This window comes from Copadichromis virginalis, linkage group LG17, assembly GCF_057382275.1.
Source record: "Copadichromis virginalis isolate Kocher_CV1m ecotype Utaka linkage group LG17, C_Virginalis_male_GT1.1, whole genome shotgun sequence".
Taxonomy (NCBI): Eukaryota; Metazoa; Chordata; class Actinopteri; order Cichliformes; family Cichlidae; genus Copadichromis; species Copadichromis virginalis.
The window spans coordinates 23,597,189-23,610,771 of NC_140634.1; the positions used below are offsets into that span (position 1 = coordinate 23,597,189).

At 41.0% G+C, this 13,583-nt stretch overlaps 4 protein-coding genes across 4 annotated transcripts; all 4 read left to right on the forward strand.

Moving 5' to 3' along the window:
• Positions 1 to 1,338: 1,338 nt before the first annotated feature.
• Positions 1,339 to 4,357, forward strand: snrpf (small nuclear ribonucleoprotein polypeptide F). Its single transcript, XM_085437322.1, has 4 exons — positions 1,339 to 1,486; positions 2,103 to 2,228; positions 3,932 to 3,996; positions 4,143 to 4,357. The coding sequence occupies exons 1-4, from the start codon at positions 1,484 to 1,486 to the stop codon at positions 4,207 to 4,209; spliced, it is 261 nt and encodes an 86-aa protein (XP_085293448.1). The 5' UTR covers positions 1,339 to 1,483; the 3' UTR covers positions 4,210 to 4,357.
• Positions 4,358 to 4,475: 118 nt separating this feature from the next.
• Positions 4,476 to 7,227, forward strand: LOC146689451 (putative imidazolonepropionase). Its single transcript, XM_085436732.1, has 5 exons — positions 4,476 to 4,685; positions 5,948 to 6,054; positions 6,402 to 6,466; positions 6,546 to 6,823; positions 6,894 to 7,227. Exons 1-5 carry the CDS (start codon positions 4,549 to 4,551, stop codon positions 7,180 to 7,182), a joined length of 876 nt encoding a protein of 291 aa, XP_085292858.1. The 5' UTR covers positions 4,476 to 4,548; the 3' UTR covers positions 7,183 to 7,227.
• A 360-nt stretch (positions 7,228 to 7,587) lies between these two features.
• Positions 7,588 to 10,316, forward strand: LOC146689452 (putative imidazolonepropionase). The gene is made up of 5 exons (XM_085436770.1): positions 7,588 to 7,779; positions 9,042 to 9,148; positions 9,496 to 9,560; positions 9,640 to 9,917; positions 9,988 to 10,316. Exons 1-5 carry the CDS (start codon positions 7,643 to 7,645, stop codon positions 10,274 to 10,276), a joined length of 876 nt encoding a protein of 291 aa, XP_085292896.1. The 5' UTR covers positions 7,588 to 7,642; the 3' UTR covers positions 10,277 to 10,316.
• A 365-nt stretch (positions 10,317 to 10,681) lies between these two features.
• On the forward strand, positions 10,682 to 13,412 carry LOC146689453 (putative imidazolonepropionase). The gene is made up of 5 exons (XM_085436752.1): positions 10,682 to 10,873; positions 12,134 to 12,240; positions 12,588 to 12,652; positions 12,732 to 13,009; positions 13,080 to 13,412. The coding sequence occupies exons 1-5, from the start codon at positions 10,737 to 10,739 to the stop codon at positions 13,366 to 13,368; spliced, it is 876 nt and encodes a 291-aa protein (XP_085292878.1). The 5' UTR covers positions 10,682 to 10,736; the 3' UTR covers positions 13,369 to 13,412.
• Positions 13,413 to 13,583: the final 171 nt, after the last annotated feature.

Here is a 13,583-nt window from a genome sequence, read left to right on the forward strand (position 1 = left end):
AGAGTTAGGGTACACCCTGGACAGGTCACCAGCCTGACGCAGTGTTAACACATCCCTTTTTACTAATTTTTCATGTTTTGTAGCAGTTTTGAACCTCTTTTGCTGCTTTGAAGTCATTATTTTAAATCTCTCTGCAGTAAGGATGCAAAAAGCAGAGGTAATGAAGGCAGATGAGTCTAAATACCTGAGTTAAACCAGCGAAATCAACAGACAAGTGCACAAAAGAGGTAATGAAGAGAGTCCAGGGAGGGTGGAGTGGGTGGAGACGGGTGTCAGGGGTGATTTGTGATAGAAGGATTGCAACAAGTGTGAAAGGGAAGGTTTACAAGATAGTACAGATGCTACAATGTACAGTTTGGAAATGGTGGCCAAGCTGAAAATGTTACAGTTTGCTATGGGAGTGACCAGGATGGACAAGCTTTCCTATTTTAACATATTTTGCTAGTAATTTTTGGATTTCTCATTCTCTCTCTGCCACATATTTCCTTCATGCTATAAAACACACACAAACTGACTGACGGGTCGGTTAATTACACAGAGGGCAGCTAATAGGCTAAAATGATGTAAGGACACAAGTATTTCAAATATGCAAATAAAGCTCTGCTGCAATTTCAGAGGAATTTCTGGACAATCACAGCCTCTAACAGCAGGAAGTCAGGTGTTAGTTTCATTCATCGCATCAGGTTTGAACTTGTCAGATACTTCAGAAACTGTTCAACGCTTCAGCGCAGAAAAAATGTGAGCGCGTCAGACTGTTTTTGCCTGGAGTGAAATTGCTGCTCAGACTTACAGCCGGCTGACTCGGTTATTACAGTTATTTAACTTTTCACCCCCAAAGAGGCCACAGGGTTCAACTAGTGAGCAGTTTGTGAGTGAGGGGCATGTCAAAGTGACATAAGTAGAGCAGGTGTTGCACCTACAGGATATGTCATTATCCATCTGCCTTCAGTTCAGCTGAGGGCAGGTGGAGGCACCGACAGTGATGCTTTTATTTGCTTTGAACAGTAATCAGATCACAATTTAACTTTTAAGTATATTATCATGAGGCAAAATAACTTTAGTTGTCATTTTTATGTGTGTTTGGGATCATTGTCATGTTGGAACACTGAGTTATGTTTAATTTTCAATCATTTAGTTGTTAATTTGAACTGAGTTGATTTTTTAAATTGTGCGCTGTCCCTTGCTTTGATGGTTGACCACAGTTTGTTTTTCTCATGTTTCTCATGGTCTTAAATGTTTCTGTTCTGCTCATGATAACCAATAAAATAAATAAATAAATAAATAAATAATACGGTTTGGGTGTGGTGAGACCTCTGACCGCTAGGTCGCGGTGTGTAAAAACACGCAGACTCCTCAGGAAGCAAAGTGCAGGACTTCCGGTCGGCGGCAAAGCGTGTGCTGCTGTTAAGTGCAACGTTATTGTGACGAAAGGATACCAAACGTATACCTTAAAACGCACAGTGCTTATTTACTTTGAGCTAAAATGGTGAGTAAAGCTCGGAAAACTTTACATTTTAGCTTCACCGGATGTTTTGGGGGATTTTTTACTCAGAAGGGCGCGGGAATAGCGACTAGCCTGTTAGCTGGTTAGCATAAGCGAGGCTAGCGTCTCATTCATAACTGTAGAGATAATGAATGAATCCTCACACGGAAAGCAGCCTCACTTTTTATGTTTATCTACGGAAACATAATTAGGCTGGTTTCAATGCTTCCTGTTTATTGGCTGTTTGTTTATTGGCGATTTTCTTCCTGCTTGAATCTGTGGAGAGTGTCGCACCAAACTTCATTCAGAAAACGTCTAATTTAACTGCCACACAAATATTTTGAAGCTAAATACTTATAATAACTTGATAATTATAAAATTCACGGTTTATTTTATAATCGTCTTTGTCTTTGGAAAACTGTGCAAACTGAAAGGAAACGTGCAAGATCTCTTTTTAGAGACCTGATACCTATTATAAGATCACAGATCAGAATAAGTCACTGCATATGGTTTTGATTTGACATGTACGGGTATTACGATGCTAAATTGTAGCTGTTTGTTTCATTGGTGTCTGAATTTGATGTGTGTGTATTTATCTCTGATTGGTCTGCTTCTCCAGAGTTTACCTCTGAACCCGAAGCCCTTCCTGAACGGCCTGACAGGAAAACCAGTGATGGTGAAGCTGAAGTGGGGCATGGAATATAAGGGCTACCTCGTGTCTGTGGACGGGTACATGAATATGCAGGTGTGGATCATTTGCCTTGTTCAATTACCTAAAATTTGTTCTACGGTCAAATTATGCATTGTTTATAGACTAGGTATTACGGTAAGAGAAACTGAGACTCGATTTCAAAATAAAAGCAGTTTTCAGCTAATGTGATTTTTAACATTGACAAGCTCATTTAGTTTGGCATTAATGCAGCTGCTGTAGCATGAAAGGTGACTTGGATTTATTTTTCTAAACTTGGTGTTATTCTGTATCCAAGTAAAAACAACTGTTAGCCCAGAGTAATGTGTTACCTTTGCCTCCTCTGCTTCTTTGTCGCTGTGTTTGTAGCAGCAAACAAAGCTCTTCTCTTAGAAAGGTTGTTTTTACTGTTGCTTAATGCAACACAGAACTCCTCCAAGCTGTCAGTACACAGTTCCCCTGCATTACCCAGCAACAGAAAATTATTTTGTGGGCAGGGATAGCTCAGTAGATAGCATGGTCACCCCATGATTGGAAGGTCTGGGATTCGAATCCACTGAACGGCTACCCTGAGGTACCCTGAGCAAAGTACCTTCCCTACACACTGCTCCATGGGCGCCTGATTAGTGGCTGCCCACTGCTTCACTGAGTGAATGGGTTAAATACAGAGAAAGTAATTTCCCTGTGGGGATCAAGTATACATTATTATTATTATTATTATTATTATTATTATTATTATTATTAAAACTCGAGCAATGTGTTCATGGGGTCACACAAGAACCTGTAGTATTTTCCTGTTGAAGGATAAAATGACATCATTGCAAGGAAGCATCATTCCAGTGTTGGGCTGTACACCAGTGACCAGACAGTCACAGAAGAAGGGACCTGTGTTAACTCAACACTGTCCTCACTTGTAGTTCTAAACATACACCCTGATGAAAATACACACATATTAATATACTTAGGACAACATCAATAATCCAGCTCAGGGAAAACATCCCGATACTTGATAATTTGTGAAGTATGAACAGTTTCTACCCATTAAAAACTTCACATTTATAGAATTACACCACAGAATGGCATGCTAGGCTATGCTAAACTTAAAGTCAGAGTTTTCTGTATCACCAAAGTGGCTCTGTTTTTACCTGGTGAAATCAGGTAAAAACAGATTACATTTTTTTTATTCGTTTATTTAGCGCTTGTTTTAAGTATGAATTTGTGCAACTGTGGCGACTGATCATTGCCATTGTCACTAGTCAGTGCTGAATGTACAAGTCATTAAATCTAATTAAATTATATTTTAAGTCCAATGCTGGTGATTTGGTGTCCTAAATATTTATTCAACTATCTGCCACCAGATGGAGCTGCAGCAACAAGATTTTTGTAGAAAAATGCCATAACTTTGCTAGTCTGGGCCTGATCGTATTGTTAAGGCTCTTTTTAGTTATTTTGATATACAAGCAGTAGAAATGAGCTTTCTCCGAAGGATGGCTGGCTATTAGAGGCTCACAGTAGAGCCGCTACACCTCCACACTGAAAGGAGACAGTTGAGGAGGTCACCTCCTGTGTGAGGTGTTCTGGGTGGACACCCAGGAAGCACCGGAGAGATTTTATCTGTCAGCTGGCCTGGGAACACCTCAGTGTTTCCCTGGATGAGCTGGAGGAGGTGGCTGGGATGAGGGAGGTCTTGGCTTCTCTGCCCCACCAATTATCTTACCTGACCTTTGAACTTTGTTTTATTTTTATTTATTTTTTTACAGCTGGCAAACACAGAAGAGTATGTGGATGGAGCGTTGGCCGGACATCTCGGTGAGGTTCTCATCAGGTATGTGAATGACACTTTGTAACGCCACAGAGAGAAATCAGTGGGAGTCTGAACAGTTTGAAGTCGTCAGACTTGACTAACTTGTGTTAATAATTAAGTGACTGGTGAAAGGAAACGCTTTCTCATGCTGTGCTCGACCTCCACAGGTGCAATAATGTTTTGTACATCAGAGGTGTAGAAGAGGAGGAAGAGGATGGCGAGATGCGAGAGTGATGCCGGGCTGATGTGTGTTTGTGCTTTCACCGTGTGAAACAAATGAACGTTTGGGGTTATTTTTCAAGCAGCTTTGAATCTTTTTTTTTCTACTGTATGTGAGACCAGTTTTATGTCGTGATACAGACACAATAAAGTGATTATTGTACCCTTTCTTAAAAAATACGTGTGTTTGTGTGTCGTCTGGATTTTTTTTTTGGGGGGGGGGGGTGTACAGTAAGCCCCACCCCCCTCTGTGCACTTTAAACTCTGCTGTTTCTCTCTTGGGTAAATATTTGCCTGTTTCCTGAGTTGGCTTCAACACCCTCTCTCCTAAAGTTTGACTTCAGATGAGTCAAAATGTCCAGACCTTACAGACTGCTGGTTAAAAATGCCAAACAGCTAGTTTTGATCTGCAAAAACTCTGAGAAGTACCTGACCAAATATGGGATGCAAAATCTCTGCGTGATTGAAAATGGGAGCGTTGTAATAGGAAGGTAAGTTTGTCACAAATTCTGAATTTTATAGGCACATTCTCAGATCTCTAAGCTTTATAAAGGAGATGTCAAACATCTGGGTCGGGGGTCAAAAGTGACTACTGCTTCTGGTGTGAGGATTTAAACACAGTAGAAGAAGTCTATGCAAGGTTAGAAGCTTGTTAAAATCTCAAGATTTTTGAATTGTAAAGAAAGTGGGAATGTTTGGGTTCCAAAATCTATACATGTGCATGCTTTGTACTCTACAAAAGCACACAAACGGACAGGAAACTGAATAAATGAGGAAAATTAGGACCTGCTGTTGAAGCTGCACTTTTCCCTTTGACACCTTTTGCTTTACACCATGTGATGGCAAAAGAAGACAGTACAGGGATTATTGAGTAAAAGATTGGGTTTTGACTGTCAAATGTTTACTGTCCTGTTAAGTAAAATAAAGACAGTAGATTTTAAAGATGACTAAACTGGTGATAGGTTTTTATTGCACATGTAGCTGCACAAATGCAAAATTTTAAAGTCTCTTAAACGTTTGATTCAGAGCCTCTTCTACCATGTTCCCCTACAATTAGACAGGTTTGGTATTTTATTTATACACTACTTCTTATTGTTATTTTCTAATATATCTCTAATTCACAGACCAAGCTGCTTTAGTGACTGAAATGATGAGCATCCCCATGTAATGTTAAAGGCTTTTTAAAAAATGGTTCTATTTGTATTTATCATATCTCTACTGTCTATCACAGATGCTCTGAAATGTTCTAATGTAGCTTATTACTTTCAGTCATTTTAATGCAAAAGAGGTCATCCAAGACGCCACTGTAGATCTGTTAGCTATATTACAATGCCAAACATCAAAATATAGCAAAAAAAAAGTGAAAAACTACAATAGAATCAATGGTTCTGTTTAAAAAAACAGATCTGTTTTGGAGGTTGACAAATACATTGGGAAATGCTTGAAAATTACACAGGGCACATGAATAAATATGACAGGAGTCATAAATAACCTCTGTTGAAGGTTAAGAAGCTTTATTAGAGTCTCTCAGATTTCATCAGAAAGATGGAAAATATCTCATGTAGCTACAGAAGTGAGCAGAGCTTGTTAGGAGCTGTGCTGTGCTTTTGGGCACCAGTTTCAGGTTATTTGAAAAGTGATTTCTTAACCTGACGACCAATGATACACACTGGAGCGCCCCCTACAGGCTCTACAGACTCATGACATGTCAGAGAACAACGTCACTGGATGAATGTGTGCTTTTCCCTCACAGTGACGGGCTGATTAAAGCTGTAGGGCCTGCAGAAACCATCAGAGCTCAGTATGCAGAAGCTTTGTTTGACAAAGTGATCGATGCTGCAGGAATGTGCGTCCTGCCAGGTGAGCATCAGCTCTGTATCAGTTCTGTTGGCTTAAATATAAGCAGTCAGACGTGTGAATTGTTGAGAATTTCTTGCCTTAGTATAATGTAAAAAAATACTTGATGTTCTAAAAAAAGACTCCCAGACATTTGTTTTGTTTGTTTTCTGTTTTCTCCCATTATCATCATCAAATTTACAGACTAAAGATGCTGAATTTAAATGATTTGTTTGATATCAAGCTTGTGAAAAATATGCAAAAAAACTAAGAAATCAGGAAGGAGCCGAAGTCCAAAGTACTTTTAATGTTTGACCTTTTACTTCTGCCTCTTCTCGCAGTGATTAACTGCTGCAAACTTCTTGTTTCAGGCTTGGTTGATGCTCACACTCATCCAGTCTGGGCTGGGGACCGGGTGCATGAATTTGCAATGAAGGTAAATTATTCTGCTTAACTTCACTTCGCTTCACTGAGCATCTGAACTGTTGATGACATGCTCGGCGCTCCATCTGCAGCTGGCAGGTGCCACCTATATGGACGTGCACCGAGCAGGTGGAGGCATCCACTTCACGGTGGAGCACACTCGAGCCGCCCCCGCCTCGGACCTCCTGGCGACCCTCCGCAGCAGGTTGATGCGGATGCAGCGAGCGGGCACCACCCTGGTGGAGTGTAAGAGCGGTTACGGCCTGGAGTTGCAGACCGAGCTGAAAATGCTGGAAGTGATCGAGGAGGCCCGGCGCTCCCTACCTATAAACATCTCTGCCACCTACTGCGGAGCTCACGCAGTGCCCAAGTAAGTATAACTATTTTTGCCTTATATTCCATATCTCCTCCTCCTCCTCCACGTCTTCCTCCTCCTTCAGAGGGAAAACAGTGGCAGAAGCTACAGAGGACATTCTGAGAGTTCAGCTGCCTCGGCTGAAGGAAAGGATGTCTGCTGGGACTCTCAGAGTCGACAACATCGACGTGTTTTGTGAGCAGGGAGTGTTTGACCTCAGCTCGAGCCGCTCCATCCTGCAGGCAGGCAAACAAATGGGCCTCAACATCAATTTCCATGGAGATGAGCTTCATCCCATGAACTCTGCTCAGGTATCTGCCGAAGCTTATGTATACACTGTAAGCTACAGCCTAAAGATGAATATTCACCTCTGAACCACATCATAACCTTCAGTTTCTGCTCACCGGATCAACAGTACTCATATTATTTTAGTTTACACCAACTCCAAAGAAAAATATCAGCTAGTTTCCACCTTTGTGATGAAAACTAGCATGCTTCATTACCATCTTTACTACCAGACCTACGCTCTTCTGCATCTGGGGTTATTTTTCAAGCAGCTTTGAATCTTTTTTTTTCTACTGTATGTGAGACCAGTTTTATGTTGTGATACAGACACAATAAAGTGATTATTGTACCCTTTCTTAAAAAATACGTGTGTTTGTGTGTCGTCTGATTTTTTTTTTGATTTTTTTTTTGGCGGGGGGTGTACAGTAAGTCCCACCCCCCCTCTGTGCACTTTAAACTCTGCTGTTTCTCTCTTGGGTAAATATTTGCCTGTTTCCTGAGTTGGCTTCAACACCCTCTCTCCTAAAGTTTGACTTCAGATGAGTCAAAATGTCCAGACCTTACAGACTGCTGGTTAAAAATGCCAAACAGCTAGTTTTGATCTGCAAAAACTCTGAGAAGTACCTGACCAAATATGGGATGCAAAATTTCTGCGTGATTGAAAATGGGAGCGTTGTAATAGGAAGGTAAGTTTGTCACAAATTCTGAATTTTATAGGCACATTTTCAGATCTCTAAGCTTTATAAAGGAGATGTCAAACATCTGGGTCGGGGGTCAAAAGTGACTACTGCTTCTGGTGTGAGGATTTAAACACAGTAGAAGAAGTCTATGCAAGGTTAGAAGCTTGTTAAAATCTCAAGATTTTTGAATTGTAAAGAAAGTGGGAATGTTTGGGTTCCAAAATCTATACATGTGCATGCTTTGTGCTCTACAAAAGCACATAAACTGACAGGAAACTGAATAAATGAGGAAAATTAGGACCTGCTGTTGAAGCTGCACTTTTCCCTTTGACACCTTTTGCTTTACACCATGTGATGGCAAAAGAAGACAGTACAGGGATTATTGAGTAAAAGATTGGGTTTTGACTGTCAAATGTTTACTGTCCTGTTAAGTAAAATAAAGACAGTAGATTTTAAAGATGACTAAACTGGTGATAGGTTTTTATTGCACATGTAGCTGCACAAATGCAAAATTTTAAAGTCTCTTAAACGTTTGATTCAGAGCCTCTTCTACCATGTTCCCCTACAATTAGACAGGTTTGGTATTTTATTTATACACTACTTCTTATTGTTATTTTCTAATATATCTCTAATTCACAGACCAAGCTGCTTTAGTGACTGAAATGATGAGCATTCCCATGTAATGTTAAAGGCTTTTTAAAAAATGGTTCTATTTGTATTTATCATATCTCTACTGTCTATCACAGATGCTCTGAAATGTTCTAATGTAACTTATTACTTTCAGTCATTTTAATGCAAAAGAGGTCATCCAAGACGCCACTGTAGATCTGTTAGCTATATTACAGTGGCAAACATCAAAATATAGCAAAAAAAAAGTGGAAAACTACAATAGAATCAATGGTTCTGTTTAAAAAAACAGATCTGTTTTGGAGGTTGACAAATACATTGGGAAATGCTTGAAAATTACACAGGGCACATGAATAAATATGACAGGAGTCATAAATAACCTCTGTTGAAGGTTAAGAAGCTTTATTAGAGTCTCTCAGATTTCATCAGAAAGATGGAAAATATCTCATGTAGCTACAGAAGTGAGCAGAGCTTGTTAGGAGCTGTGCTGTGCTTTTGGGCACCAGTTTCAGGTTATTTGAAAAGTGATTTCTTAACCTGACGACCAATGATACACACTGGAGCGCCCCCTACAGGCTCTACAGACTCATGACATGTCAGAGAACAACGTCACTGGATGAATGTGTGCTTTTCCCTCACAGTGACGGGCTGATTAAAGCTGTAGGGCCTGCAGAAACCATCAGAGCTCAGTATGCAGAAGCTTTGTTTGACAAAGTGATCGATGCTGCAGGAATGTGCGTCCTGCCAGGTGAGCATTAGCTCTGTATCAGTTCTGTTGGCTTAAATATAAGCAGTCAGACGTGTGAATTGTTGAGAATTTCTTGCCTTAGTGTAATGTAAAAAAATACTTGATGTTCTAAAAAAAGACTCCCAGACATTTGTTTTGTTTGTTTTCTGTTTTCTCCCATTATCATCATCAAATTTATAGACTAAAGATGCTAAATTTAAATGATTTGTTTGATATCAAGCTTGTGAAAAATATGCAAAAAAACTAAGAAATCAGGAAGGAGCCGAAGTCCAAAGTACTTTTAATGTTTGACCTTTTACTTCTGCCTCTTCTCGCAGTGATTAACTGCTGCAAACTTCTTGTTTCAGGCTTGGTTGATGCTCACACTCATCCAGTCTGGGCTGGGGACCGGGTGCATGAATTTGCAATGAAGGTAAATTATTCTGCTTAACTTCACTTCGCTTCACTGAGGATCTGAACTGTTGATGACATGCTCGGCGCTCCATCTGCAGCTGGCAGGTGCCACCTATATGGACGTGCACCGAGCAGGTGGAGGCATCCACTTCACGGTGGAGCACACTCGAGCCGCCCCCGCCTCGGACCTCCTGGCGACCCTCCGCAGCAGGTTGATGCGGATGCAGCGAGCGGGCACCACCCTGGTGGAGTGTAAGAGCGGTTACGGCCTGGAGTTGCAGACCGAGCTGAAAATGCTGGAAGTGATCGAGGAGGCCCGGCGCTCCCTACCTATAAACATCTCTGCCACCTACTGCGGAGCTCACGCAGTGCCCAAGTAAGTATAACTATTTTTGCCTTATATTCCATATCTCCTCCTCCTCCTCCACGTCTTCCTCCTCCTTCAGAGGGAAAACAGTGGCAGAAGCTACAGAGGACATTCTGAGAGTTCAGCTGCCTCGGCTGAAGGAAAGGATGTCTGCTGGGACTCTCAGAGTCGACAACATCGACGTGTTTTGTGAGCAGGGAGTGTTTGACCTCAGCTCGAGCCGCTCCATCCTGCAGGCAGGCAAACAAATGGGCCTCAACATCAATTTCCATGGAGATGAGCTTCATCCCATGAACTCTGCTCAGGTATCTGCCGAAGCTTATGTATACACTGTAAGCTACAGCCTAAAGATGAATATTCACCTCTGAACCACATCATAACCTTCAGTTTCTGCTCACCGGATCAACAGTACTCATATTATTTTAGTTTACACCAACTCCAAAGAAAAATATCAGCTAGTTTCCACCTTTGTGATGAAAACTAGCATGCTTCATTACCATCTTTACTACCAGACCTACGCTCTTCTGCATCTGGGGTTATTTTTCAAGCAGCTTTGAATCTTTTTTTTTCTACTGTATGTGAGACCAGTTTTATGTTGTGATACAGACACAATAAAGTGATTATTGTACCCTTTCTTAAAAAATACGTGTGTTTGTGTGTCGTCTGATTTTTTTTTTGATTTTTTTTTTGGCGGGGGGTGTACAGTAAGTCCCACCCCCCCTCTGTGCACTTTAAACTCTGCTGTTTCTCTCTTGGGTAAATATTTGCCTGTTTCCTGAGTTGGCTTCAACACCCTCTCTCCTAAAGTTTGACTTCAGATGAGTCAAAATGTCCAGACCTTACAGACTGCTGGTTAAAAATGCCAAACAGCTAGTTTTGATCTGCAAAAACTCTGAGAAGTACCTGACCAAATATGGGATGCAAAATTTCTGCGTGATTGAAAATGGGAGCGTTGTAATAGGAAGGTAAGTTTGTCACAAATTCTGAATTTTATAGGCACATTTTCAGATCTCTAAGCTTTATAAAGGAGATGTCAAACATCTGGGTCGGGGGTCAAAAGTGACTACTGCTTCTGGTGTGAGGATTTAAACACAGTAGAAGAAGTCTATGCAAGGTTAGAAGCTTGTTAAAATCTCAAGATTTTTGAATTGTAAAGAAAGTGGGAATGTTTGGGTTCCAAAATCTATACATGTGCATGCTTTGTGCTCTACAAAAGCACATAAACTGACAGGAAACTGAATAAATAAGGAAAATTAGGACCTGCTGTTGAAGCTGCACTTTTCCCTTTGACACCTTTTGCTTTACACCATGTGATGGCAAAAGAAGGCTACAGGGATTATTGAGTAAAAGATTAGGTTTTGACTGTCAAATGTTTACTGTCCTGTTAAGTAAAATAAAGACAGTAGATTTTAAAGATGACTAAACTGGTGATAGGTTTTTATTGCACATGTAGCTGCACAAATGCAAAATTTTAAAGTCTCTTAAACGTTTGATTCAGAGCCTCTTCTACCATGTTCCCCTACAATTAGACAGGTTTGGTATTTTATTTATACACTACTTATTATTGTTATTTTCTAATATATCTCTAATTCACAGACCAAGCTGCTTTAGTGACTGAAATGATGAGCATCCCCATGTAATGTTAAAGGCTTTAAAAAAAATGGTTCTATTTGTATTTATCATATCTCTACTGTCTATCACAGATGCTCTGAAATGTTCTAATGTAGCTTATTACTTTCAGTCATTTTAATGCAAAAGAGGTCATCCAAGACGCCACTGTAGATCTGTTAGCTATATTACAATGCCAAACATCAAAATATAGCAAAAAAAAAGTGAAAAACTACAATAGAATCAATGGTTCTGTTTAAAAAAACAGATCTGTTTTGGAGGTTGACAAATACATTGGGAAATGCTTGAAAATTACACAGGGCACATGAATAAATATGACAGGAGTCATAAATAACCTCTGTTGAAGGTTAAGAAGCTTTATTAGAGTCTCTCAGATTTCATCAGAAAGATGGAAAATATCTCATGTAGCTACAGAAGTGAGCAGAGCTTGTTAGGAGCTGTGCTGTGCTTTTGGGCACCAGTTTCAGGTTATTTGAAAAGTGATTTCTTAACCTGACGACCAATGATACACACTGGAGCGCCCCCTACAGGCTCTACAGACTCATGACATGTCAGAGAACAACGTCACTGGATGAATGTGTGCTTTTCCCTCACAGTGACGGGCTGATTAAAGCTGTAGGGCCTGCAGAAACCATCAGAGCTCAGTATGCAGAAGCTTTGTTTGACAAAGTGATCGATGCTGCAGGAATGTGCGTCCTGCCAGGTGAGCATTAGCTCTGTATCAGTTCTGTTGGCTTAAATATAAGCAGTCAGACGTGTGAATTGTTGAGAATTTCTTGCCTTAGTGTAATGTAAAAAAATACTTGATGTTCTAAAAAAAGACTCCCAGACATTTGTTTTGTTTGTTTTCTGTTTTCTCCCATTATCATCATCAAATTTACAGACTAAAGATGCTAAATTTAAATGATTTGTTTGATATCAAGCTTGTGAAAAATATGCAAAAAAACTAAGAAATCAGGAAGGAGCCGAAGTCCAAAGTACTTTTAATGTTTGACCTTTTACTTCTGCCTCTTCTCGCAGTGATTAACTGCTGCAAACTTCTTGTTTCAGGCTTGGTTGATGCTCACACTCATCCAGTCTGGGCTGGGGACCGGGTGCATGAATTTGCAATGAAGGTAAATTATTCTGCTTAACTTCACTTCGCTTCACTGAGCATCTGAACTGTTGATGACATGCTCGGCGCTCCATCTGCAGCTGGCAGGTGCCACCTATATGGACGTGCACCGAGCAGGTGGAGGCATCCACTTCACGGTGGAGCACACTCGAGCCGCCCCCGCCTCGGACCTCCTGGCGACCCTCCGCAGCAGGTTGATGCGGATGCAGCGAGCGGGCACCACCCTGGTGGAGTGTAAGAGCGGTTACGGCCTGGAGTTGCAGACCGAGCTGAAAATGCTGGAAGTGATCGAGGAGGCCCGGCGCTCCCTACCTATAAACATCTCTGCCACCTACTGCGGAGCTCACGCAGTGCCCAAGTAAGTATAACTATTTTTGCCTTATATTCCATATCTCCTCCTCCTCCTCCACGTCTTCCTCCTCCTTCAGAGGGAAAACAGTGGCAGAAGCTACAGAGGACATTCTGAGAATTCAGCTGCCTCGGCTGAAGGAAAGGATGTCTGCTGGGACTCTCAGAGTCGACAACATCGACGTGTTTTGTGAGCAGGGAGTGTTTGACCTCAGCTCGAGCCGCTCCATCCTGCAGGCAGGCAAACAAATGGGCCTCAACATCAATTTCCATGGAGATGAGCTTCATCCCATGAACTCTGCTCAGGTATCTGCCGAAGCTTATGTATACACTGTAAGCTACAGCCTAAAGATGAATATTCACCTCTGAACCACATCATAACCTTCAGTTTCTGCTCACCGGATCAACAGTACTCATATTATTTTAGTTTACACCAACTCCAAAGAAAAATATCAGCTAGTTTCCACCTTTGTGATGAAAACTAGCATGCTTCATTACCATCTTTACTACCAGACCTACGCTCTTCTGCATCTGGGGTTATTTTTCAAGCAGCTTTGAATCTTTTTTTTTCTACTGTATGTGAG

Excerpts from the sequence above, each read along its gene's own strand:
- snrpf (XM_085437322.1), top strand. Across the intron at positions 2,229-3,931 it reads ACGGGTACATGAATATGCAG|CTGGCAAACACAGAAGAGTA; the intron begins GTGTGGATCATT and ends ATTTTTTTACAG. Across the intron at positions 3,997-4,142 it reads CTCGGTGAGGTTCTCATCAG|GTGCAATAATGTTTTGTACA; the intron begins GTATGTGAATGA and ends CGACCTCCACAG.
- LOC146689451 (XM_085436732.1), top strand. The coding sequence starts at position 4,549 with ATGTCCAGACCTTACAGACTGCTGGTTAAAAATGCCAAACAGCTAGTT. Across the intron at positions 6,055-6,401 it reads AGGAATGTGCGTCCTGCCAG|GCTTGGTTGATGCTCACACT; the intron begins GTGAGCATCAGC and ends TTCTTGTTTCAG. Across the intron at positions 6,467-6,545 it reads TGCATGAATTTGCAATGAAG|CTGGCAGGTGCCACCTATAT; the intron begins GTAAATTATTCT and ends CTCCATCTGCAG.
- LOC146689452 (XM_085436770.1), top strand. The coding sequence starts at position 7,643 with ATGTCCAGACCTTACAGACTGCTGGTTAAAAATGCCAAACAGCTAGTT. Across the intron at positions 9,561-9,639 it reads TGCATGAATTTGCAATGAAG|CTGGCAGGTGCCACCTATAT; the intron begins GTAAATTATTCT and ends CTCCATCTGCAG. Across the intron at positions 9,918-9,987 it reads GGAGCTCACGCAGTGCCCAA|AGGGAAAACAGTGGCAGAAG; the intron begins GTAAGTATAACT and ends CTCCTCCTTCAG.
- LOC146689453 (XM_085436752.1), top strand. The coding sequence starts at position 10,737 with ATGTCCAGACCTTACAGACTGCTGGTTAAAAATGCCAAACAGCTAGTT. Across the intron at positions 10,874-12,133 it reads GGGAGCGTTGTAATAGGAAG|TGACGGGCTGATTAAAGCTG; the intron begins GTAAGTTTGTCA and ends TTTCCCTCACAG. Across the intron at positions 12,653-12,731 it reads TGCATGAATTTGCAATGAAG|CTGGCAGGTGCCACCTATAT; the intron begins GTAAATTATTCT and ends CTCCATCTGCAG.